This window comes from Macaca nemestrina, chromosome 1 (genome assembly GCF_043159975.1).
Source record: "Macaca nemestrina isolate mMacNem1 chromosome 1, mMacNem.hap1, whole genome shotgun sequence".
Lineage (NCBI taxonomy): Eukaryota > Metazoa > Chordata > Mammalia > Primates > Cercopithecidae > Macaca > Macaca nemestrina.
The window spans coordinates 191,763,187-191,789,090 of record NC_092125.1 but is presented as its reverse complement, the minus strand read 5'-3'; the positions used below and the strand labels follow the sequence as shown (position 1 = coordinate 191,789,090).

At 41.9% G+C, this 25,904-nt stretch overlaps 1 protein-coding gene and 1 pseudogene across 1 annotated transcript in view; one reads left to right on the top strand and one right to left on the bottom strand.

Annotated features, from left to right (window-relative positions):
- The window catches only part of LOC139356173 (uncharacterized), a 44,174-nt gene extending 23,218 nt beyond the window's left edge, over nucleotides 1-20,956 (bottom strand). The window contains exons 1-3 of the mRNA XM_071069055.1: nucleotides 20,901-20,956; nucleotides 18,858-19,423; nucleotides 4,276-4,350 (exon numbers count right to left, since the gene is read on the bottom strand). Coding sequence (XP_070925156.1) covers nucleotides 4,276-4,350; nucleotides 18,858-19,423; nucleotides 20,901-20,956 — 697 coding nt within the window. The remainder of the gene's footprint in view (nucleotides 1-4,275; nucleotides 4,351-18,857; nucleotides 19,424-20,900) is intronic.
- Nucleotides 20,957-23,333: 2,377 nt separating this feature from the next.
- Nucleotides 23,334-25,187, top strand: LOC105494833 (heterogeneous nuclear ribonucleoprotein F-like; annotated as a pseudogene).
- The last annotated feature ends 717 nt before the right edge of the window (nucleotides 25,188-25,904 follow it).

The window sequence follows — 25,904 nt, the reverse complement described above, 5'->3', positions numbered from 1 at the left end:
TATGCAAATATTTCCTAGGATAAAATTCCTAGAAATGTATTGTTAGGTCAAATAGTATGCACACTTTAAATTTTAAAGTCCTCCAAAAAATGCTATAGAAAAAAATTATTCTAACAATCGAACATAAGAGTCCCCTTTCACCAAAGCTTAGCAACACTGAGTATTTTGTATCTTTTACTGTGTGATGATCTGACTGGCCACAAAATACATTATTATTTTATAAATATTTTCCTCATGTTGATATTTATTTATTACCATTTTAATTTTCTTTTCAAAGAAATTTTTTCCAATTCATGTTTCTGAGATTATAAAGAAAAGTTCATCCACATTTAATTGTGGACCTTTCATTTTCTATTTAACTATGTAATCTAGCTGTAACTCATTTTGGTTTAAGACTTGAAGTAAGGATCCAGGTTTCTTTAAATAAAAATTTTAATGAAATATAAGATACATACAGAAAAGGGCACAAGACATCATTGTACAGCTTGATGAATTTTCACAAAATAACCCCATCCCATACCATACACCCAGACCAAGAAATCAAATATGACTCACACCCTAAAAGTCCCCTTAATTCCCACTTCCAGTCATTACCACAACCAGGTAATCACTATCCTGATTCCTATTACCAGAGATTAGTGCTGCCTGTTTTGAGTGTTTGGCTTCTTTTTCTCAGCATTATGTTTGTGACATACGCCCATGCTTTTGCATGTGATTATAGATTACGTATTCTCATTTCTGTATATATTCCATATACTATGATTTATTTATCCATTCTACTGTCTTTGGATATCTGGGTTGCTTCCAGGTTGAGGCTATTATGAATATTATGAATGCTACATACCTTCTTACATAGGTCCTCCATGATAGTCTTCCATGACGGTCTTCCATGATAGTTGTATGAGTTTACATTCCCACCAATAATATATGAGAGTCTAGTTGTTCCATGTTCTTGTCAACATTTGGTATTGTCTGACACTTTAAATTTAGCCATTCTGAAGAATATGTAGACATATCTTTTTGTAGTTTTAATTTGCATTTCTCTGACAATGAATGCAATTGATATAACTTTTAATATATTTGTAGGTCATTTGAACATCCTCTGTGTACAAAGTGTTTGTTCAAGCTTTTTGTCCATTTTTCTACTGGGCTATTTGCCTTTCTCATATTGATTTGTAGTTATTTATAGTATCTTCTCCTACTCTGGGCTTGCTCTTTCATTATCTTAACAGTACCTTTTGATGATCAGAATTTCTTGATTTTAGTCTAATCTAGTTTATCAATATTTTCCTTTATAGTTAGTCCTTTTGTGTAATGTTTAAGAAATGTTTGGTTATTCTAAGGGTATACAGATATCCGCTTATGTTTTCTTTTAAGAGCCTTATTGTCTTACCTAATATATATAGATCTACAATGCACTAGAATTGATATTTGTGAATGGCTTGAGGAAGATTCATTTTTTTCCATATGGATACTAAATTGAGTCAGCACTATTTATTGAAAAGACATCCTTTCTCTACTGTATTTTAGTGTCAACTCTGTCATAAAACAAGTGATCATATAAAGATCTCTTTCTAAATTCTCTAATCTGTTCCATTGGGCTTAAGGAAACAGGAATATGTCACCCCAAAATATTCCTCTGACATAAAAATTACTTTTTAGCTAAAGGCAATTAAGAAGCAGTAAACAGAGAAAAAGCTCACCCTACCCTACTTTCTGCCTACAGGCAGGATATAAACTCTCCTTGACTAGAGACAACTCTAGACTCTTTATCAGCCCAGAGACAGCATCAGAGGAACCTGAAAATAAACCTCATTCCATTAGTTTCCTCCCATATATTTACCTTCCCATCGTTTCCCACCATTGGAAGCCTAAAACACTTTCATTTGTCCTTTCATTTGTCTACAAACGTATTGCTGTTTGTTGAAGATGCTATATAAGCCAGAGTTCTAAGCCATCGCTTTGAGATACTTTTCATTAAAGTTTCTCCCTCATGATGTGTGCTACACATGTTAATAAGCTTGTTTGTTTTTATCTTGTTAATCTTGTCTTTTGTTATAGGAATCTGTCTCAACTAAGAACTCATAGAGGTTGAGGAAAAATTATATTTCCTCCCCAACAGGGCCATTTGTCTATTTTAGCACAGATGCCACATTGACTTAATTACTATAGCTTTATAACAATTCTAAATATTTGGTGCCATAAGTTATCTCAGTCTCCTTCATATTCTTAATAATTGTCTCGGCTTAACTTGGCCCTTTTCTTTTCCATGCAAATTTTATATTCAGTTTGTTGATATCCATTTTAAAAGCCTGTTAGAATTTTGAATGGCTTGTACAATATAAAAATTAATTTAAGGAAAATTGACATCTTCACAATATTGAGTCATCCATTCTATGAACATGGTATATCTTTCCATTTCCTTAAGTTTTCTTCAATTTCTCTCAGCATATCTTCTTGTTTTCAGTGTAGAGATCTTATATCTCTATCATATTTATTCCTATGAATCTGGTGTTTTCTGAGGCTATTGTAAATGGTATTGTTTTTTAAATTTCATTTTCTATTTTTTATTGCTAGTATATGTAAATACAATTGTTTTTTATATATCGACCTGGTATCCAGCACCCCTGCTTAAATTTACTTATTAATTTTAATAGTTTATCTATAGATTATTTTGGATTTTCTATATATACAGTCATGTTGCCTATTGATAATGATAGTTTTATTTCTTACTTTCCAAACCATATACTTTTTACTTCTTTCTCTTGCCTTGCTACAATGGCTAGGATCTCTAATGTAATGTTAAATTAAAGTGATGCTAGCAGATATCTCAAGGAGAAGACTTTCAACATTTCACCATCAAGTATGACGTTTAAGATATTTTTAGGCACTCATTATCAGATTAACAAATTTCCTTTGCTTAGGCTTTTTAAAAATCATGAATCAACACTGAATTTTATCAAATCCTTTTTCTACATCTACTGAGATGATTGTATATTTTTACCCCTTTATTCTGTTACTACAAAGTATTATCTTGATTTATTTTTAAATGTTAAACTACTCTTGAATTCCTAAAGTTTATCCCACTCGGTTATAATGGATTATCTTTTTTATGTATCACTAAATTCATTTTGATTATATTTTGCTTAGTATTTCTGTATCTATGTCCAGGAGAGTTTGGTCTTTAATTCTCTTTTCTTGTAATGTCTGTGTCAGGTTTCGATATAATGTTTTTTCTTGAGAATGAGCTGGGAAATGTTACTTTTTTTTCTATTCTCTGAAAGAGTATGTACGATTGACATTATTATTTCTTTTAAGTGTTTGGAAGACTTTACTGGAAAAACCATGTGTCCCAGAAAATCTGTTTGTCTGCTGTTTGATGCAAAGGTCCTTAATAATGAATTACACTCTTAACTAGATATAGCTCTATTCAGGTTTTCTGTTTCTACTTGTGTTAGCTTTGGTATATCAAGTTTTTTGGAATTTATTTCATCTAAATTGTCATTCATGACATCCTCTTATTAAGGATATATCTTCTCCTAAAATATCTAACTAGTTTTCTCAAAACCAGTCACTGGATAATAAATCTCTTACAAAATGATAAGCTGTGCTACCTCTATCATATAAAAATTTCATTTAATAAGTAATTCAAAAATATGTATTGGCTCAAACTATAAACCAGGCAATATTCCAATGTTGGGAATGAATATACTTTTAAAGAGGACAACATTCCTGCTTCATGGAGCTTTCATTTAATGAGAAGAACAGACAATAAACAAAATAGTAATAAGTGTTCTAAAGAACCAAGAAAGGTTAGGGTCTGGGGAGGTGGAAAGGAAAAGCCACTTTGAGGAGAACCTGAATGGTGAGGGAATGAGCCATCAAAAGATCCAAAGGAAGACATGTAAAGGCCCTAAGGTAGACATGTATTTGGCATGTTGTAGAAAGAGTGAGGAAGCCAGTGTGACTGTAGCAGAGCGAGTGAGAGAGAAGCAGAGATGATTTAGAAATCTAGGCAGGGGTCAGATTTTGCAGGATCCTGGAGACCATGGTAATGATATGGGATATTAAAAATGTCATGGGAAAACACTGACTTTGAACAAGCAAGTAACATGATCAGACTTGTATTTGAAAAGACTGTTCTAATTAATGTGTGTAGAATAGACCATAAGAGGGAAAAAAGGAAGTTGAGAAGCCACTTAGAAGCTATTACAATAATCCAAGCAAGGGATGGTGCTGGTTTGGACTATGTTGGGAACCTACATATCTACTTACCTCCCATATGGAGATAAGAAGTGGTCAGATCCAGGCTATATTTTGAAGGTAGAATCAACAGGACTTGCTGATGGCCTAAATGTGAGAGTTACAGGAAAGAAAAGACTCAAGGATAACTCCTAGGTTTTTGGCCTGGGAAGCTGGGTGGACAATGGCGCCATTTTACGCACCTGAGACTCTTAGGAAAGGAGCGGATTTAGAGTGGGGGGGTTGGGAGTCAGGAGTTTGGTATCGGACATATTACACTTCAGATTCGTTTATACACTCAAGTGGAGAATCTTGGTGGACAAGTGAATAGATGGGTCTGAATCTCAGGAGAATAACAAAAACTGGAAATATAAACTTAGGAGTCATGTGCAAATAGATACTTCATACCACAAGACTGAATTCATTCATCTGAGAATGGATAAGAAGTCTAGGGCCTGAGACCTGGGATACTACAAGAAGTTGGGAAGAGATTCAGGGCAAAGACTGAAGAATGTCCAGTGAGGGGAAATTCTCACGTGTATATCAGTCTGTTTCTGAATTCTCTACTCTGCTCTCCTGATCTCTCTGTCTATCTATTCTTCTGTCAGTTTTCATTCTTCATTTCAAATGACAAAACCAATTCAAACTGACATATGTACTAAAGAAAAACCAGGTAACCAGGTTTAGTACAAATGGGGTCACCTGGATGCAGTTTCTCTCCCTTTGTCCGCTATGCTCTCTTCCATGGTGGCTTAATCTTTGAACCATCATCTTAACCATTAGTTCCAGGTAATAACAACAGGAAGGGGCCCCACAACCAGGAGAAAAGTGAATGCTGCTGGGTAGCAAAATCCACAGATGCCTGCTACAATTCCTCTGCCAACCCCAAACTGGCTTAATTACTTTACTCACGGATACATTTATCATAACTAGTTAGGCTTTTATGTTCACATCACTACTACTCTTTCTCAGAAAATTTCCAGCTACTCATTCATATTTATTCATAAAGATATACTTCTAATCTGTCTCCTTCCACTCTGATGAGATTGCCCTTTCCCCAAAGCACCTTAAATTTTTATTTCCTACAAAGCATCCCTCCCATGGGATGCCTGCTTCCATGCTCTCTTCCTGCCCATAAATTTACCCTCCTTCAATACATAGATCAAATCTTTCCTCCTGCATGATATATTTCCCAATTACCACATCTGGAAGTGTTATCTCTGTCCTGTGTATGGCTACAGCATAAATAGCATTATTTAAATGGTCCAGATTTGTCAAGTATTTTTTCATATTTGTCATAATCTCCCAAGTAGGCTGTAAACTCCTTTGGGAAGAGACTCTTGTTTTATATTTCTACATATTCTTCTCAGCAACATGCACAATCCTGAACACATAGTTTCTACACTAAATGCGTATTTTTAAACAATTGTCTGGTTAAGTCACCACTTCTATATATCTCTTCTTTTTTCTCTAAGGAATGAACAGCAACAGAAGAAAGTGATAGAATAATGTTTGCGGTTTATGATGTGGAGTCTTCTCTGTAGGTGAGTATCCATCGTCTGGGAATGGTTGTAAGTACTTAAAGTATCTTGGGTGCTGGAGCTTTGATTTTAGGCACTATGGAACATGCTGAGATACAATGATGAATAAAATGGACACAGCCCCTGTCCTCACGAAGCTCACAAATTTCTTTTCCAGGGCTGTAACTCCTTATTCCATTATTTTCATAGTGGTTTTTATTTTTTAAATTTTCAATTTTAATGTAATAAATTTTCTCAACTTTTATTTATTTGTTATTTTTATTTATTTATTTTGAGACAGAGTCTCACTCTGTCGCCCAGGCTGGAGTGCAGTAGTGCAATCTCGGCTCACTGCAACCTCTACCTCCCAGGTTCAAGTGATTCTCATGCCTCAGCCTCCCAAGTAGCTGGAATTATAGTCATGTGGCACCACGCCTGGCTAATTTTTGTATTTTTAGTGGAGACAGGGTTTCACCATGCTGACCAGGCTGGACTCAAACTGCTGACTTCAAGTGATCTGCCTGCCTCTTCTTCCCAAAGTGCTGGGATTACAGGCGTAAGCCACCACACCTGGCCATCAACCTTTTTTTAAGTTAATGTTTTTGGAATTTTATTTAAGCCCTTCCCTATGCAAAGACCATGAAGATATTCTCTTATATTATCATTCAAAATCTTCCATTTTTTTGCTTTCAAATTTAAGTTTTAAAAGCCCATTGATATGGTTTGGATCTGTGTCCCTGCCCAAATCTCACATCTAATTGTAATCCCCAGTGTTGGAGGTGGAGCCTCGTGGGAGGTGATTGGATCACGGAGGTGGATCTTTCATGAATGAATGATCACCATCCCCTTGGTGCTGTTCTCCTGACAGTGAGTGAGTTCTCATGAGATCTGGTTGTATAAAAGTGTGTAGCACCTCCCGCCATTCTCTCTCTCTTGCTCCTACTCGGGCTCTGTGACATGCCTGCTCCTCCTTCACCTTCTGCCATGATTGTAAGTTTCCTGAGGCCACCGCAGAAGCTGAGCCAATGCCAGCATCATGTTTCCAGAACCATGAGTCAATGAAACCTCTTCCCTTTGTAAATGACCCAGTCTCAGGACATCCACTGCAACTGATTTTTATGCATTGTGTAAAGTGATAGTCAAATTACATATTTTTCATGTCATACCCATGAGTCCCAGTACCATTTATTGTAAAGTTTACCCTTTATCTGTAGCATCTCCTTCGTAATATATCCAGAGTCTGTAAATGCAAAGTAGTGTTTCTGGGCTTTCTACTTTGTTCTGTTGGACTCTTTGTTTATCCTTGAATCAATACCATGCCATTGCTATTACGATAGCTTTATAATAAGACATGATATCCATACAGCAAGTTCTCTGACTTAGTTCTCCTTTAAATTGTCTTAGGTAGTCCTCATTTAAAATAACTATGATCATGGATATTTCTCTTCCTCTTTATGGTTCTGTCATTTTCTTCTCTATATATTATTTGGTTGTTAGGTACATATACATTTCGAACATATTTTCCTTGTGAACATAATTTTTTATCCCTAATAATGTTTTTAATCACAATCTCTACTTTATTTGATACGTTGCTTATTATTTGACAGTATATAGTTTTCCATTCTTTTATCTTCACTCCTTCTGTAGTCTTATGTTTCCAATGAGTCTTCCTCAACTGGCTGGGATGTTGAATACCCTGCTTCTATTCCTTTTGTGCTTATTTTAGAAATGACAGCATACATTGTTAATGTATCAGCCTCAACACAGTCATTATCTTTACTCTCCTTCCAGGTAATATAAGCACCTTAGAATCCTCTTGATTCTTTTTACCCCCTTTCTTAACTTATATGCTGTTGTCGTCTTTCATTTCTAAATATTTTAGCCCATAAGATACTAAAATTTTGTTTATGCTTCATTGTTCATCTATATTTACATTCACCCACATGGTGACCTCTTTATAAAATCCTCAATTCCTCATAGCATCTCAGCTTTTTCCATCTGCAATTGCTTTCCTTCTGCATAATGTACATCAATTAAGATTGCCTTCAGTGAGGCAAAGTCACTAAAGTGGTGGCAAATTCCACATTCTTCTTTATATGAAAATGTTTTCATTTTGCCATTATTCTTGAAAGGTACTTTGTGCATATAATCCTAAGTTTTCAGCTATTTCAGTTACAGATATTATTCTACTGTCTTCTAGATTCCATTGGTGTTGAGAAGTAAGTAAAACACTCTTTCCAAAGTCGTATGTCTTTTTTTTGTTGTTGCTGCTGCTAGAATTTTCTCTTTGCCTTCAGTGCTCTGCTTATGAATTCTCGGCTTAATAAATTTGATCAATTCTGGAAAAATCTCAGGCATCATCTCCTTGAATAGTTGTTTCTGCCCCATTCTCTTTCCTCTCCTTTCCAATTAAATGCATGTTAGATCTTCTCACTCCAGCTTCCATGTCTTTTGGCCTCTCTGTCATATTTTTTGTCTTTTTGTCTCCCTGTGCAGCATCTGAATAATTTCTTATGCTTCATCATTCAATTATTCACCACTTTCTTTTTGATTTTCTCAAATGTGCTGTCTAATGGGAAATCACTACATTTTAAATTTTCAGTTTTATATTTTTATTTCTAGTTCTGTTTAACCTTCTTAAAATCTGCCAAGTCACTTTTAATTGTTACCCATTCCATGAAGATATTTATAAGTGTACTTTTATATCTATGAACATAATAAGCATAGGTTTTTATTTGTCTCTATACTTATAATACATACAGAATTTGTGAGTCTGGTTTTCTTTTTTTCTATTCATTGCTTCTGCTGTTTTTCGCATCGTATTTTGTTTCCCTGTATGCTTTGTTATTTCCGACTGTACTGCTCATTGTCCCTTGAAAATTAGGAAGAAGGTGCCCTCCTCTGAAGATTCATCTTTGATTCTGCCAGGTATCTGGGGGTGGGGTTAGGAACCTGGAACTGGTTCTGCCTTAAACTTGGAACTACCTTAAACCAAGTTCATAGCTTGAGGTTCTCAGAAATTGAGGTGACATAAAACCATCCTCAAATCTATAAAAAGGGCCAGGCATGGTGGCTCATGCCTGTAATCCCAGGACATTGGGAGGCTGAGCAGAACAGATCGCTTGAACCAAGGAGTTCAAGACCAGCCTGGGCAACATGGCGAAACCCCGTCTCTACAAAAAATACAAAAAATTAGCCGCCCTTGGTGGTGTGTGCCTATAGTCCCAGCTACCCAGAAGGATGAGGTGAGAGGATCACTTGAGCCCAGGAGGTCGAAGCTGCAGTGAGCCGTGATTGTGGCATTGCACTATAGCCTGGGCGACAGAGCAAGACCCTGTCTCAAAAAAGAAAAAAAAATTCTGTGAAAAGGCTTGTCAGTCACAACAACGTACTTTTCCTTTTTTCTCTTACCCTGCTCAGTACCAGGGCAACCTCCCTGCTGTCCCAGAAGGGTAGAGAGAACTAGTTTTATTTCTGGTTCACCTTTGCCCTGAATAAATCCAGCTTTATATGGAGATGGTCTCCTATGAGACTCTCCACCTTGAGCAAGGCATGTACTTTGACAAAAACCTCTTTGTCCTGCAAGGCCACCAAAGCTAAAGTCTATATTTATTAGGATCAAGAAATGTTCTCAGGGCAAAAGCAACTTAGGTGTTCTAGTGTTTTAGTCCCTCTCCTCAGCTCTTTAGTGCTTTTAAGAAAATCCAAATTTTTTTCAATTTAAAAAATATATCCAACATTTTAATATTTTCAGTGGAATTTTGGTCCAAATAACCTATCCTACCATTATCAGAAACCAAAGCCTACCATTTCCTCTCTCCATTATCATTGAGCTGAGTTTTTCTGGACAAGCTACAGTATTTGCATGAGATCCCTCTTGGCAGGGGAGGAGGATACTCTTTCAGATGAGCTGTTTTTACAACCCAAAGACTCTTCTTCCCTGCTACCACAGAGACAGAGTACTTCCTACAAATATGGCAGCCTGACTATATGATTCTTTACATAACCCCTCTTCTTTTGCTCTCTGAACCGAACTACATCTAGGAGGGTTTCTTCCACCAGCTGTACACTCAGTTCCCAAAACTACTGCAAGCAACAGATAACAACTTTTTCATGTCAGGGTGGACTTTTCATCTTAAAGAACATGACTTTTCCAGTGCTTTCCAAGATCTACTATCTCTGGGCTCTCTCACCATTTCTAGGTTGCTTCCCTTCATTTCCTCAATGGCTTCTGCCTGATCTCATCTACTTGGGACAGTCTTTACATGTATTTTGAAGTCTATGGACTAATTATCTCTCCTACATTTGCTGTGAATAGAGTTTTCAAGGGTTTGTTGTTGTTGTTGTTGTTGTTGTTGACCTTGCTTTTGAATGTTTCTAGGAAGACAAGTTGAAATGCCACCAAATGAAGCTATGTTTTTACACAAAGATTCAAATAATCTTGACTCCTCTCTCTCTCACACACATAACCAATACCCAATATATTGGCAAATTCTGTCAATGCTACCTTCAAAATATATTCAAAACTTGTCCACTTCTTGCCATCTCCATTTCTCTTTTAGTCCAAGCCACAATTGTATTTTATCAGGACTATTGCTTAGCCTCCTAATTAGTTTTCCTGCTTCACCTTAGCTGCCCTACAATCCATTCTCCATACAGAATTTACATTTCTAAGACAGAAGCTAGATCATGTCACCTGTGCTCAAAATCTTCCAATAGCTTCTTATGTCACTCAGAATAAAATCCAAAGTCTTTAAATAACTGTGAGGCCCTGCATTCCCTCCACCTCCTCCTCGCCCATTATTTTGTTGCATTGAAGGCACAATATCCTCCTTGCTGTGCTTCACACAGGTCAAGCATACAATTACCTCAGGGCCTTTGTACTTGCTGAACCCTCTGTAGGTGTATTAGTTCATTTTCATGCTGCTGATAAAGACATACCCGAAACTGGGAACAAAAAGAGGTTTAACTGGACTTACAGTTCCACATGGCTGGGGAGGCCTCAAAATCATGGCGGGAGGTAAAAGGCACTTCTTACATGGTGGTGGCAAGAGAAAAATGAGGAAGAAGCAAAAGCAGAAACCCCTGATAAACCCATCAGATCTCATGAGACTCACTATCACGAGAATAGCACGGGAAAGACTGGCCCCCATGATTCAATTACCTCCCACTAGGTCCCTCCCACAACATGTAGGAATTCTGGGAGATACAATTCAAGTTGAGATTTGGGTGGGGACACAGCCAAACCATATCAGTAGGGAATGCTCCACCTCTAGATTTCCTCATGGCTTACTTTTTCTCACTTAATTTGCATCTCTGCCCAGATATCACTTTATTAAGAGGCCTTCCTTGAACAATCTGTCCAATACAATGTTCCCTCCCATATCCACTCCTGTCTCCTGACCCAGTTTTATTTTTCTTCTTGGTATTTATTATCATCTAATATATTTTATGTTTTGTTGTTGTTGTTGCTTACCGTTGTCTTTTCTTCCATCAAAATCTAAGCTTTAGAAGAATAGGAACTTTGTCTTGTTTTGTTCGCTGATATATCATAAACATCTAGAACAGTGCCTGGCATTATAGTAAGCGCTCAGTAAATACCACAGAATGAATGCTGTGGACACAGAGGAACCCAGTTGCAGGAAGTACAGTAGAAGGAGAGACCAGGAAGCACCTTTCTTTCTGCCGCCACGTGATCTTACACCTCCTTGACATCCAGCTTCTTTACTCACTACTCCACTCCACCTTTCCAAGGTCACCACTTCCAGCTTGAGTTTATAAATCCTCCCTGCCTGAGGCTCCTCAGCTTACTGACTCAGTGTCCAAATCTCAAATCTGATTGGTCTTTCTTAGTCCAAAAATCCATCGAGAGTCCAATTAGCCATTGCTGGGGGTCAGGGGGAGGGGAATGTGAGTGTATCCATTTATATGCCAAGTATAGTTACCCTCCCCAGGCTTCTACAAAGAGGAAATAAATGCTGCGGAATCTTTAATTAAAAACAAAACAAGCCTTCTCTAATACATCCCTGACACCGACAGAGAGAACATATATAACTTCTATAGGATGCCTCTAACTCAAATGCCTTCAGAATCCTGGCAGGTAAGATAAATGGGTGAAGAGGCCAGGGTGGGGAATATGGCAAACTCGGGAGTCTATGCTGCATCCAAAGAGGGCAGCCACTGTAACTAACTACTGCCTAGAGGAACATGGGGCCAATGTCGCCAGATCTTCTGATTGTTCAAGAGAAGGCAGGAATCTGTATTTTAGTGTGAACTCTCCCACTTGTTAAATGACAACGATGACAACTATGCAGACTGAAGAATATACATCCACTGAGCAAATCTGGCTAAGGGATACCAGGGTACAACTTCTGTTTTGTAAAGTCAGCTCAAGAACAGGACATCAGTAATTTATCACACTCAAAAGCAATGTTTCTCACGGGGGCTCAGTGTGAAGATTTCATTAGTTGGAGTAACCAGTACTCTCAGTCCCCTTTCACAGCACCTGCCCCCATCTTCTCTACCAATCCTGGTACAAACTTCCACCAACTTTTAACGATGAGAGACAGAAGGCTTATTGAAAAGCATTTGGGCTTTGAAATCAAGTGGCTCTGGGCTAAAAACAAAACAAAACAAAAAACAACAGTATTACCTCCAAGCATTATTCCTTAACCTCTCCAAACCTCAGTCTACTCATCTGCAAAATGCGGATGTTAATTCCTACCTAGAAGGGTTCTTGGGAATAATGATTATTATTAACAGACTAGTAGCGGCCCCTTCCTAGAGAAAGGCATGATACTTGAAAAATCTGCAATTGTGATACAGAATGTTCATAATAAACTAATGCCATCTACATCTCTTTGTGGAATAAGTAGAGGGCAAAAATGCATTTAATAAATGGCACAAGGATGGAAAATACAGCTCTCTGAAGACCCAGGTCTTCACACCAATGTAGTTGCTTGAGAACCTAGTCCAAAATGTCTAAGTTTGTAGAAACTAGCACTAATTAGAATTCATAGACATCAATTATGTGATTATTCAAGAACTCTCTCAACTCTTAAATCCATTTTTGTATGCATATTACAACACAACACAGAGTCAAGTAAAGGCATGCCAATTCTCCAATGGCCAAAAAAAAAAAAAAAAAAAAAAAAATTAATCCTGTAGTTCAGGGAGACACAATCGGGAAAAGAAAGCCCTGTTTCTAAAGTGTCAGCTACAACACTGTCTCCACCAGTGGCTGGAATGCAAGAGTCTTCCATCCACTGACGAATGCAGAAAGCAATCGCTGTAAAAGGTCATTTCATAACCACTGGAAATACTGCCTTTCTCCCACCCGACCCTGCCCTGTGCTTTCTGGGGAGGAGTCATCATACCTGACCCTGTGGAGAAGCCATCAAGTCAGAGGCAGAAGCTACAAGGAACCCATGGCTTTATACCACACAGCACGCCCTAGAGCAAGCCTGTCCAACCTAGAGCCCAGGAGAGCTTTGAATGCAGCCCAACAGAAATTCATAAACTTTCTTAAAACATTATGAGATTATTTTGCGATTTGTTTTAGCTCATCAGCTGTCATTAACATTAGCATATTTTATGTGTGGCCCAAGACAATTCTTCTTCTAACGTGGCCCAGAGAAGTCAAAAGATTGGACAACCCTGCCCTAGAGGGTCATGCAACAGGAAAGGGGGCATCTTAAAAGGAAACACAAAAATTATGCTCCCGTCAGGAACCGAAAGAACTCTCCACAACTGATACCAAAAACACGTTTCTCCTAGCAGAGAACTCTAAGTAGGCTTCTTCTCTACCCAGGAGGTTTAAAAAGAACGGTGTGTCTCTAATCACTCTACTTTCCCACCAAGAAGAGCTGAGCTCCCCCATTCCAGATTTGCCTGGGCCTATTCTTATTTCTCAGGCCTTCGTGGCTCTTATAATCACACATGTCGGTTATCAGTTTTCCTCCAGGGAGGCCCAAGCACCAGAAAATCACTTATATCCTTCACTGCCAAGCCTCTCCTATTAGGCAGGCAATCTGTAACTATTTATGCTATTTTCTAGATTTTAAAAAAGGAGGGGTGTCTAAGATATAGGTCAATATCAGCCAGGAGTTGACAATCACTGAAGATGGGCATTGGGTAAACAGGGGTTCAGTATTCTATTTTCTCCATTTTTGTACATGTTTAAAATTTTACATAACGAAAAAGTTTTAAAAGGGAGGGTCAAAGGAGGACACAGATATAATCTGAAAACAAAACCAAGTGTTCTTCACCCTCTACTCATGTCTAGACACAAAAAAACCTGGGAAGTGCTCAGGCTCTCTCATCAACAGCCTAGAGGGTTCATGCGCCCTCAGAGTGGAGACTGTATCTCCTAAACACTACTCAATGTCCTTAACAAAATAACCTCTGAAAAATTCACTAGAACTTTTCAAAAGTATTCTGGAAGAACCCAGCTTCCCTTCTTGACCTATAAACCCTTCTGCCTCTACTAATTACCCCTACAGCCTCTTCCTACTACTACGGTCTCTACTTCCTGTTCCAGACTACTGTGCCGAACAACCCAGTTATTGAAATAGCTCCTGGGTGGCAGGCAAATGCCTGTGTTCCAACAGGTTGTTTAGCTGCTTCTTCCTCTTGGATGTCAGACGTGATCAGCTTATAGGAATATTTTGTATTTTCTTCTTCTTCCCTTTAAACTCATTTTGCTCCTAGTAATTTTTTTTTTAATTGCCTACAGTGGAGTTTTCCAACTTCAGCACTATTAAGATTTGGGGCTGAATAATGCTTTGTTGTGGGGGCTGTCCCATGCCTTACAGGGTGTTCAGCAACATCTATGGTTTGTACCCACTTGATACCAGTGGCACAAACACCACCCCAACTTATGACAACCCAAAGATCTCTAGGCATTGCCAAATGTTTCCTGAGGGACAAAATCACCTCTAGTAAAGAACTACTAGTTAAAAAATATTGAAAATCCAAGAACAATATTGTCCTGACCCCATACCCCAAAAAATGAGATTATACAGTTTTTCTCCCACATATACAACATCTTCCAACTTATAAATTTGTAAATATAAATACTTTGTAAATGTTGTATCCTAAGCCAGAAATATATAAAGTAACAAGAGTAAAATTAATTTAAAACCTTCACAACTATATTTTCTCTGTCTTCACGGCTTCCTGTGTGAATCTGCTCTGTCTTCATGGTTTCCTATGTGAATCTTATTTGTTTCCTCCAAATTATCCTGTTTTCCAGTCAATGTGATAATCCAAATATTGTGCTCCGAGCCCTCTTTGAACACCACATAATCTGTGTTTGAATCGGAAAGAAAAACTTCCAATGACTTTCTCAGTACTCCCCATGACATGCACTGGCTCTCCAGAACCTATTTAACAGGTGTCACTGGACAACAGAATCCCCTAAAAGAACATTTCCCTACAAAATCAGAAAAAAGCATCGCCAATGCGTCCCCCCACCCAACTCCAAAGAGTCACACCCCAATCTCATCTCTGTGTAACCACAGGAAGGCAGCATCCTCTCACACACAAAACGCTCCAGCCCTACAGCTCCCAGTTCCAATTCTGTATTTAAGACTCGGAGTCAGAAAGACTCACTGGTGCAGGCTCCATCTCACTGCCACCCCCTTCACCTCTGAGGCAGGAAGAATACCCGATTCCCAACCTGACCAAGAAGTGCAATGGGAGGTTAAATGAGCCAGTGTCAAAAGCTGCAACACCCACTGGGAAATACTGCAATTTTTCTTCATTAGGCAGAGGGTTTCCCACCAATTTAGATGGTACACTCCCTTCTTGAGGAATCTGTTTTTGGTCTGCACAGGCCTTGCATTAGACACAGTCTACGATACAGCTTTGGGGGCTACGCATTTAAAACTGTCTCTCCTCCCCACCCCAGTGGATTTCGCAGCTCCAATCAGTGGCTCTCCTAAACCTCTGTCCTCTTATTGCCCCCCGCCATTCCCCTGGGAATGTCATCTTGTTCCTCCTTTCTCTTGCTTATGGGCAGGCAGGTGCTGGGTGCAGGGATTTTGCCTTCCGGGGTCCATTCCTTCCTGGACCCATTTCATGCCACTGTTGATCTCAGCCTGGATACCCTCATCCTAGATTCTGGCCATGGCCTCCTAACTGGTCTCCCTGGTTTGGTCTTTCTCCTCAAATATAACTTTCACTCTGACAATGGATAGTCTTTCAGGAGCACAAGCTAGAATAGCCAGAAGCCTTCTGTGGTTTCCCATTCCCTAGCACCAGAGACAATCCTGTCTTCTTTGGTGCACAGTTTGTGAAGCACACCAAATGTCTGACCCTGGAGGTGTCCAAGCAGAAGCAGGATGAGCACTGAGTGGGACAGGGGCCCACACGCAGGGGGATTTATCCACTAGATAGATGACTGAGGGAGATGGGAGGAGGGAGTTAAACTAAATGACTTTTAAAGTTTCCTTTCAAGCATGACTTCCCATGATTCTGGGAACTCTTTGGTCCGCCATGCAGGTCCTACCATCATCTGGCCCCTGCAAAGTGATGCCTCCTGCAAAGTGATGCCAGACAGTCCCCTGTAATGCTCCTCACATGGTCCTGCACATGGTTACCCCACCTCTATAGGATGACTTCTTTTAATTGTCGTGTTTTTTTTTTTTAATTACAAAAGTAACAATCCTTGGTGCAACAAAATAAAACAATACTGAAGTATTACCATGAAGTCCTTAACCACTGCACTCCCATGGGTAGCCACTAGTTTCAGCAGAATATATGCCCTCCTAGTCCTTCCTATGACACACACTCCATTCACTTGACACCTGGTCTTATGCCTTAGGAAGAAGGATATTTTATTCTTATCTGCATTGACTTATCTTTCCAGTTCCCTAGGGTAGTAAGGCTAGTTAGTTCATCTGCTTCAATTGCTGTTATTCCACCAGTGAGGAATTGAAAGGGAAGGAGAAAAGGTTTCTTGCTCAGAATCACAGATTAGCTGGTGGCAGAGTTAAGACCAGAACAAGAACTCCTAACCCGGTGTTTGTTGTTACACTGTAAAGTGCTCTTCTCCTCCCCACCATGCAGAATATCATATTGTACAGACAGCAGGTAGAAATAATTGCCTCTTGAAAGCATAATCTGCAGGGGCAGGATAGTCCAGTGGTAAGTACTTGGACTTTGAACTCAGGCTGCCTAGGTTAGAATCTGGCTGTCATTTACTTAACTATGTGATCTGAGTCAAGCAACTGGGCCTAAATCTCATCATCCCTTCCTTATAGGACTGTTGTGAGAATTAGTAGCTTAATATCTGCAAACCCCTAAAAACAGTACGTATGTTAATAAAACATGCTATCCTACCTCTAATGTAACACCCAAAATACAATAAATATCTTCCTTATTAAAACATAGGCTGGCAAATTAAAACCAAATCTTTTTAGCTCTGAATTTTGTCTAAAAATGAATCAGCATGGGTGAAAACTCATAGATTATTATTCCAAAACAGATTTAAGTGACACAAGAACTGTAATCATTACTACAGGAAGGAATGACCTCATAAAGACCTCATACATCAGAAGCATTGTAACATTTACTGCACCAAATAATAAACTTAAAAACAAATCTTAACAGCCTCTATCAGTAATTATCTAAGTAAACTGGGCTGCAAATCTGTTAGAGAACTGTTTTTAACCATGATAATATTTCTAGTAAATTGCTGCTTCTATACCAAAACTACTGGTGTTGCAGAACTGGCATGCTAATAGAAAGATTATTATAGAAACACTATTAAAATAAATCGATATTATTAAAGATTCAACACTACAACAGCGCCTAAGAGATTTCAAGCTGTATTGCTTAACGGACAGATAAAAGTGCTAATTAAGTCCACTCTTAGAGGTTATCCCTAGGCAGAACTGTACACTCAAGTAGCAAGAGGTCTTCAGACTAAAGGAGGAACCAGTAATGCCAACCCAGCTGGATACAGCCCTACTGAGAAGATGGAGAGAGAATGGGAAGAGCCAAGGTTTTCTGAACACGAAGGTAACCTGGTAAAGCAGACAAGTATCCAAACTTACTTGAACCTCAGTGTTCTCCTTAACTGCTTCATCAGCAACACTTCTGATTCCTCCTTTCTTGAGTGAAGAAAACCAAATAACCCACCACAGACTGAAGACCCTCAATAAACGGCACAATCAGCGGGAGGCAGAGAAAGCCGTGCCATTATTACCAAAGCCTCCTCGAGCAACCAGCAGACGTGGAATCGCTCTCTCACCTTGGCCAAAAGCATCTCTCCACGCACCGAGCCCAGAGCTCTCAGAGGTTTTTAAAGAGTTGCCAGACTGAAGGCATTTCGTTCCAGGATCTATTTAGCTTTCCCACCTTGTTAATTAACTAATTAGGGATGGGAAAGCAACTCACCAATACAGTGTCAGGAAAAGGCTAAGTAAATTCGCCCAACTGGTCTAAATGTCAATGCTAAATTAAGAAAGGGGGCAAGTGCGAGAGACTGAGCCGTCCCCAGACTGCTGCAATCCAGAGCTCGCTAACGTAGAGACCCGCGCGCCCTGCAGCAGCACCCTCCAGGCCCAGAGCCGGGCTGCCGGCAGGACTTCTGAAACGGAAACCTGGACCAGGGCCACCCCGGGCACAGGGAACGCGGCGGGCGAGGCGCATCCTCGCCGCTCAGCCTCCGTCTCCCCGCATCTCTCGGACGTCAACAAACCCTGACCACAAAGTGAAACTTTCCTGCCCCCCGCGGTCGCACCGGGTCTCTGCCCTCTGCCTGGGACCGCGTCGCGGGGACAGGTGTGGGGCCGGGGCTGAGGAGGGGCCCCCGCCCCAAGGCCGGAGGTTGTGTAATCCGCCGGGGAAGGGGGGCTCAGGACAGCTCCTCGCGCCAGAGCTGCGGAGGCCGGACAGGGGACCCCAGCTGTGGGGGCCGGCGCCCGGAGGCGTGCGGGGGGATGGGGAGGGCTCTCGTCCCGCCCCCCGGGACCGCCCCCGGGCGCAGTGGGGAGCTGCGGCGCTGACACGGCCCGGAGAGGGCGCCCGCGCGGCGGACCGAACCCGAGGAAGTGGGCGCAATGGCTCGGCAGCGGCGGCCAGCCTTACCTGCGCGCCGGGCCGGGGCGGCGGGAGGCGGCTCGGGGTGCCAGGGTGGCGGGCGGCGGGCGGCAGCGTTGGCAGCCACCCGGGCCACGGCATGCGAGGAGCCGCGGCGCGGCGGCGGGCGCGGGACTGACAGCCCCAGGCCCCGCCTCCAGGCCCCGGGCCCCGCCCCCTTCCTGGCTGCGCGGCTCGCCCCGCCTCCTCCGCCCACCGCCGGGGTCAAACTCGGTCCATCGGCTCGGAGGGCGGGGATGCTCGCTTCCAATTGGCCCCAAAGGTGCCCGCCCCGCCCACTCCCCGCCCCTTCCTTGGCAGGGAAGCGGCGCGTGCGCGGTGGCGGGGGAGGGTAGCGGTTACGCTGAGCGCGGGCGTTCCTGATCCCCAACCCCTGATACCCGGGTATCGTTTTTTCATCCCGGGCAGCTGGGACCCCAGGATGACCTAAGGAACAAGGATTCAGACGCAGACTCCACGGTGAATTGACCTTATTCACCTGTGAATGAACATCCAGGAGAAAACCAAACCCGAATGGGCCAGGCTCTAAGCAGAGGAGACCCCAAAACTGTGATCTGCATCAGAAAACGAGCCAGCCAACCGGTTCCTGGCTCTGCCGGGTCTAGGGGTGCTTTATTCAAGCGCTGGGTTCGCTCCCTGGTCAGCAAGTATGAGGTGTTTGCAGAGGGTCTAGAAGATGTGAAGTGAGATTAGCCCGCATTAGGGCTGTGCCAAACAGAAAGTGAGTGATGCTGAAGAAAGTGGCCTCTTCTGCTCCAGCCCTCCCTCCTCCTCCCCATCCCCTGGCTCTCCCACCTCTCCCGCCGCACCAGCTCCCTACCCTCAGCTTGTAAACAGTATCAGGTCTCGCCCAACAAAAATCAGTTCCACTCAAGAGAACTGGAAACATGTCTATAGTAAAACTTGTACACAAATGTTCATAGCAGCGTATTCAGAAGGCCAAAAAAGGAAACAACTGAATGTCCATCGATTGACAAATGGATAAGCAAATTATGGTCCATCCATACAATGGAATAGTATTCTGCCATAAAAAAATAATGAATTCTGTTACATGTTACAACATGGATGAACCTTAAAAACATTGTAGTGCTCAATGAAAGAAACCAGTCACAAAAACCCACATAGTGTATGATTCTATTTATATGAAATGTCCAAAATAGGCAAATCCATAGAGACAGTAGACTAATGGTTGCCAGGGACTGGGAGGAGGGGGGAATGAGGAGTGACTGCTTAATGAGTACAAAGCCTCTTTGGGGGGTGATTAAAATGTTAAGGAATTAGACAGTGGTGATGTACCACCATGATGATGACTGTACAACTTTGTGAATATAACAAAAAACCCCACAGAATTGTATACTTTAACAGGTGAATTTTATGGCATGTGAATGATAATTTAAACCAAAAATCCAAATGACCAAATAATTAAAAACAAAACAAACAAACAAAAACCTCTCGACACTGTATGCCCTCCAAGTTACCATGCAGTTAACCAGCCCTTCTCATCCAAGATTCTTGCAAGGGTAGCCCACACATTTTCACTCCCACTTACACATTAGCTTCCTAGAATGTGGCTTCTGCCTGCACCAGAGCTCAAATCTGCTCTCTCCTTGAAATTTTATCCTGTGGCTTTCTATGACCCCGCACATTCCTGGTTCCCCTCCTCCTTCTGTTCTTTGTCTTTTGATCTTATTTTCTTGGCAAATCTATTTTAATCTTTTCAAAGCTCAAAACTTATTTTGATCTTTTCTGTGGCTCCTTCCAGAATCCTTCCTAAGTTATATTGTCCATACCTATGAGTTCAGTTCAGTTACTATGCTTCAAATTCTAGCCTCCACCTGATGTCCCACAGAGTTCTCAAACTTGGCATGTCATAAGCAATTTGTCATCTCCCTTTCCCCATCTTCTATCTTCTCTCCAGTAGTAATATCTACTACCACATTCTAGGACCTGGGAATAATCCTTGATTCTGCCCTCTTCCTTCTGCCAAAATCAATCACCAATTTTTATCTCATAAATGTTCGTAAATCCCACAATATTACCACAGCCCTGGTCCATAGCTCCACCGTCTTTTGACTTTTAATTCCCATCGTCTTTAGTGCCCTTCGGATCTAGTTTCCACACAGCTGTTGAAGTGGACACCCATTACTTCAGCCAGCGTAGCTCTTTCTTAGGGTAACATCACGCTGATTTTCCTTCAGGAACTCACTACATGAGATACGGACTTAGGGGGACTGCCAGTGAAGATGATGACTTTACCTGGCCCAGGCCAGGTGTGCCCCCAAGCTGGAGCACTATGACATCTTTCATTTGGAATTTGAATCCTAGGTGGAATAACGCTAGGGGCAGTTGGCCCTGATACTTCCTGACCGAGGGCACTTGCAGTTGATTCCTGCTATGTAGGTCCTGGGAAATTCCTTAAGAGCCTGGGTTCTTCAGATTTTTATTGGGTTTTCTGAAGGATCCCATATATCTCCAGTGCACTCCCCTGTAGGAACTTAATTAGAATTATCTTCAACCAAAGAATCTGATATAGAAATGTGTCCAAGACACAAACCATGTCTTTACTGAAAATTCATTAGAAGCATTCCATCACCTACAGGAAAGACACCAAGCTCCGTAATACAAGCCCCAAGACCCTCCATTACTCTGTTCCAGGCTGCCTGTCTGCACCTTCTCGCCCTACTCCTTACCTTGCCCTTACATCTCTGCCCTTCTGAATGATTTGGGGTTTCACATAATCTATGAGGTTTCATGCCTAAATACTCATGAGCCCCCTCCATAGAACCCCTCCCTGCTCCCATCCAGCTCACTTGAGAAAGCCTTCCCTGGCTCTTCCCTGATCCCAACATTCTGCCTTCCTCTGTGTTCTCAAGGCACTTGATTTTCCCACCCACTCACTCACTGTCATGGTATTTCACCTATCTGCTTTGTTATCTGCCTCTCCCATCAAACATAGAGTTCCTCGAGGGCTGTGCCTTCTTTTCTGTTTCTCTGCCTCCATAATTCCTGAGTAAGAGAAAGGGATCTCAATATAGGACATTAACAAATCTTTTGATCACAGAGATGAAAATCCGGGCTGGAGGCATCTCATATAGGTTATCAAAAAAATTGATTCCTTTTCTGAAAAACATTCCAGAACACTGCCAAGACCCTAGTAAGACTGGAGGACACTTATTTAAATGATAGTTCTCATTCTCTAAAATCTTAATTTCTCCTGAAATCCTTCATGCTTTAATAAGATACAGAATTAGTTAACTCAGACAATTGTCTTCATCACTGTGACTAAATGGCAAAGTGTGTTTTAGTACATATTTTTAATCATAGTTGAAGAACAAACAGAATGTAAGCAAGCAAATACATGGTTCTGTTTGGATGGCTATTGTGAAACATGTACCTTAAATGGAATTATATAACCACCCATCTGCAAACGTTGAGTGAGGAGAGCTGGATTTCAGTCACAGCTTAGCCATGACCAGCGGCTTGACCTTGGATAAGACATTGCCCTTGGACACCTGCTGTCAGTCTTCCCAGTATCCATTTCTTTATTCTCCCACCATTGGAACCCCCCCCAAAAAAAAATCTGGGAAACCACTTTTCTCCATTCTAACCTATATGATATTATGGTTGTTCACCTGACCCCAGACTCTAGGAGTTGGGCCTGATTGTCTTAAAGCCATTGTTTCTATCCCATCCGCCTGGCTACAGAAGTTAGTTCAAGGGCAGTCATGAAACCCAATCAGAGCAAAGGGATTTGAAACACGCTTGCAAAGGGCTTCTGGCAAAGAAAAGATTCCTCTGCCTGTTGTAGATCCTATCAATGATAGATTGATGATAGATCAATGATAATGCAGCCACGTGTGACCACTAGGATAGAGATGAGATTGCCAGGCAGTGAAAGAATACTGAGGAAAGCAGAATGGGGAAAGAAACAGAATGTTGGTTATACTGCTGGGCAGTGAACAACTGGTTCAAACAACACCTGAAGCTAATAGACCTCTATACGCTTCAGTTATGTGAACCAATCAATTCCCTTTATTGTTGGAATTTAGTTTTCTGTCTATACCACAAACAGTTCTAACAGTAACAATCTCTCTGGGCCTCCATTTTTCATACATAAAAGTAATACGGATAACCTCTGAGGCTGCTGGAGTGCCGGGAGGAGGCCGTGAGAACATGGTCACCTGGTCCAAGGGCCTGGGTTCCCTGCTTTCAGCCAAACACCTGCATCAGGCTGGGGCCTTCAGACCTCAGGGAAGGCATCCGTCCCAGTCCACGTGGACTTCTGATGCAGGTTGAGAACAAAAAGAGGCACCTGGACATTCCCTGGAGCCCTCTGCGTGGTCGCGCTTCGGTGGAATTTGGGGGCCCTCGGCTGCCAGCCACGCTTGCTTGATAGCAACAGAAACCAGTTCTGCCCGACTCCGTGCCACAAAAAAAGCCACACCCCACTCACCTGACACCTACCCCATCAAGAGTCCATGCTGCTGAGCCCTGAGGGAGGGGAGGGCTTTGTGGTCAGGCTGCGTGGCGCGCCCTGGCCCTGCTCTGTTGAGGATGCGCAGGACGTCCTCTCCAACTGCACCATGCCGGGCTGCAGGCGAATTTCATCCACACCAGAGAGGGGTGGGCAGAGTGGTGAGGCTTTTGTTGAACTTGGATCAGGAGATGACGTAAAAATGGCCCTGGAAAAAGACCGAGAAAGCATGGGACACTGGCGCATTGCGGTGTTCAAGTCCCACAGAACCGAGGTGGGTTGGGTGTTGAAGGAAACACCGCAGTCCCAACAGTGCCAGCAGCGCCAACTAGGGCTTCCCGCAACTAGGGCTTCCAGAGCACTCGCGTCTGGATGCACAAAGAAGAAATCGTTCAGTTCTTCTCAGGGTTGGAAATCGCAGGAGTTGGCCTCGCAGGAGTTAGCTGAGAAGGCTCTTGGAACGCCCAAGGAGAGGACAAGGCACAGGGACATGGAGGTGTCCAAGAGCGGCCAGGAGGAAGTTAGGTCGGACTCAGGTCCCCCTGAGGCTCATATCCGTGCAGCCCCAGACCCCTGTGACCAGCCCGGGGCCGCTGGGAGCTACCCTGGCATCGTGAAGCAGGCAGGCGCAGGATACGGAGCCACGAGGAGCACGGCGGCCTCTGCACCACCGAGGTGCACCGAGTGGGGGAACCTCAGCTACTGTCTCTCCGGAATGTATGACCACAAATACAGCGACAGTGAGGTCACAGGGCAGAGCACCACCGGCCACTGCCTCTGCACGAGGGGCTGCCATACAAAGCGACCAAGAGAGACATTTACAACCTCTTCTCTCCTCCCAACCCGGTGAGAGTCCACATTGAGATGGGCCCAGATGGAAAAGTGACGGGCAAAGCAGATGTTGAGTTTGCTACTCAGGAAGAAGCAGTAGCAGCTACCTCCAGAGACACGGTCAGCATGCGGCACAGATACATAGAACTATTCCTGAATTTGACAACAGGGGCCAGCAACGGGGCCTACAGCAGTCAGGGGATGCGAGGCATGGGCGTGACCAACTACAGTTGTCTGGAAAGCCAGTCAGTGAGCGGCTGTGATGGGGCTGGCCACAGCAGGCGGAACAGCATGGGTGAATAGCACTTGTTTTGTTAGCAGCATTTGAGTTATTTCAATCAAATTCTCACAGGCCGCCAACAAGCAGTGAAGAGCAGTCATAATGGAGGAAGCTGTGGGACCCATTTTGCACCATGAGTTTGTGAAATCTGGATTTTAAAATTACCTCTTTAGGCCAGGCGCAGTGGCTCAGGCCTGTAATCCCAGCACTTCGGGAGGCCGAGGCGGGTGGATCACTTGAGGCCAGGAATTCACAACCAGCCTGGCCAGCATGGTGAAACCCCTTCTCTACTAAAAATACAAAAATTAGCCAGGTGAGGTGGCAGGCTCCTGTAATCCCAGCTACTCGGGAGGCTGAGGCACAAGAATCACTTGAACCCAGGAGGCGGAGGTTGCAGTGAACCAAGATGCACCACTGCACTCCAGCCTGGGCAACAGAGTGAGACCCTGTCTCTCTCTATATATATACCTCTTCAGTGTTTTCTCATGCAAAATTTTTCTCTAGCATGTGTTATTGAGTAAACCAAAACTATTTTCAGCTTTTCTCAATTAACATTTTGTTAGTATACTTCAGAGAGAAGTTAGCTGACTTTCAGTATGTTACACGTGGACCTTTTACACCACATCACAGTGAACACATTGGGGAGATGTGCTTTTTTGGAAAACTCAAAGGCACCAGCTCCCAGATTCAAATAAATGTTTCTCATGTTTGTTCATTCTAATTTATATTTTCATTTATGATCCTTTAGGTTAAGTTGAAGCTTTTTAAAAGTAAGTTTTGAAAATTGAGACACAATACCAATACTGGACGAATTGGTGAGGCCTTGACTTAAAACTTTCTTTGTACTGTGATTTCCTTTTGAGTGTATTTTGCTAAGTTAAACTTGTTAAATTTTTTGTTAACTAAATTTTTTTCTTAAAATGAAGACTTTTTCACAATGACTGGCACAGATTATCTACTCAGCAAAAGATAGCGAAAAGACTGGGTGGTTCAAGAGAATTCATTTTAATCGTAATGTATTTAAGTGTGAATTTAAAAATAGTTTCATACATCAAATCTGTGATCTCCCTTATATTCTAATAATGAGGCTAAATAAAAGTCTAATAAAAATGTAAAAAAAAAAAAAAAGAATTCTGCCAGTTCTCACATCCTATGAGTCTTTCTGAAGGGTAAATACACTCATGAAAATTTAAATATATTGTCTTTTACCAGTAAGCACTAAGGATAGTAGGACTGTCCAGTTTAACCCAACAAAAGAAAGACTAGAAATGCAAACAGAAATCCTTCATCTTTGGCCTGTACTAGGAGTTACCCTGATCTCCACCTACCCTGCTAGCCCCCTATACTTCAGCCACTTATTCCTATACTCTGAGAATAGTTGGGGGCAGAGGATAGTAATCTGGAAAGGAACCTTACAAAGTGGCCCTGCTTTCTTTCTTTCATCATTCTT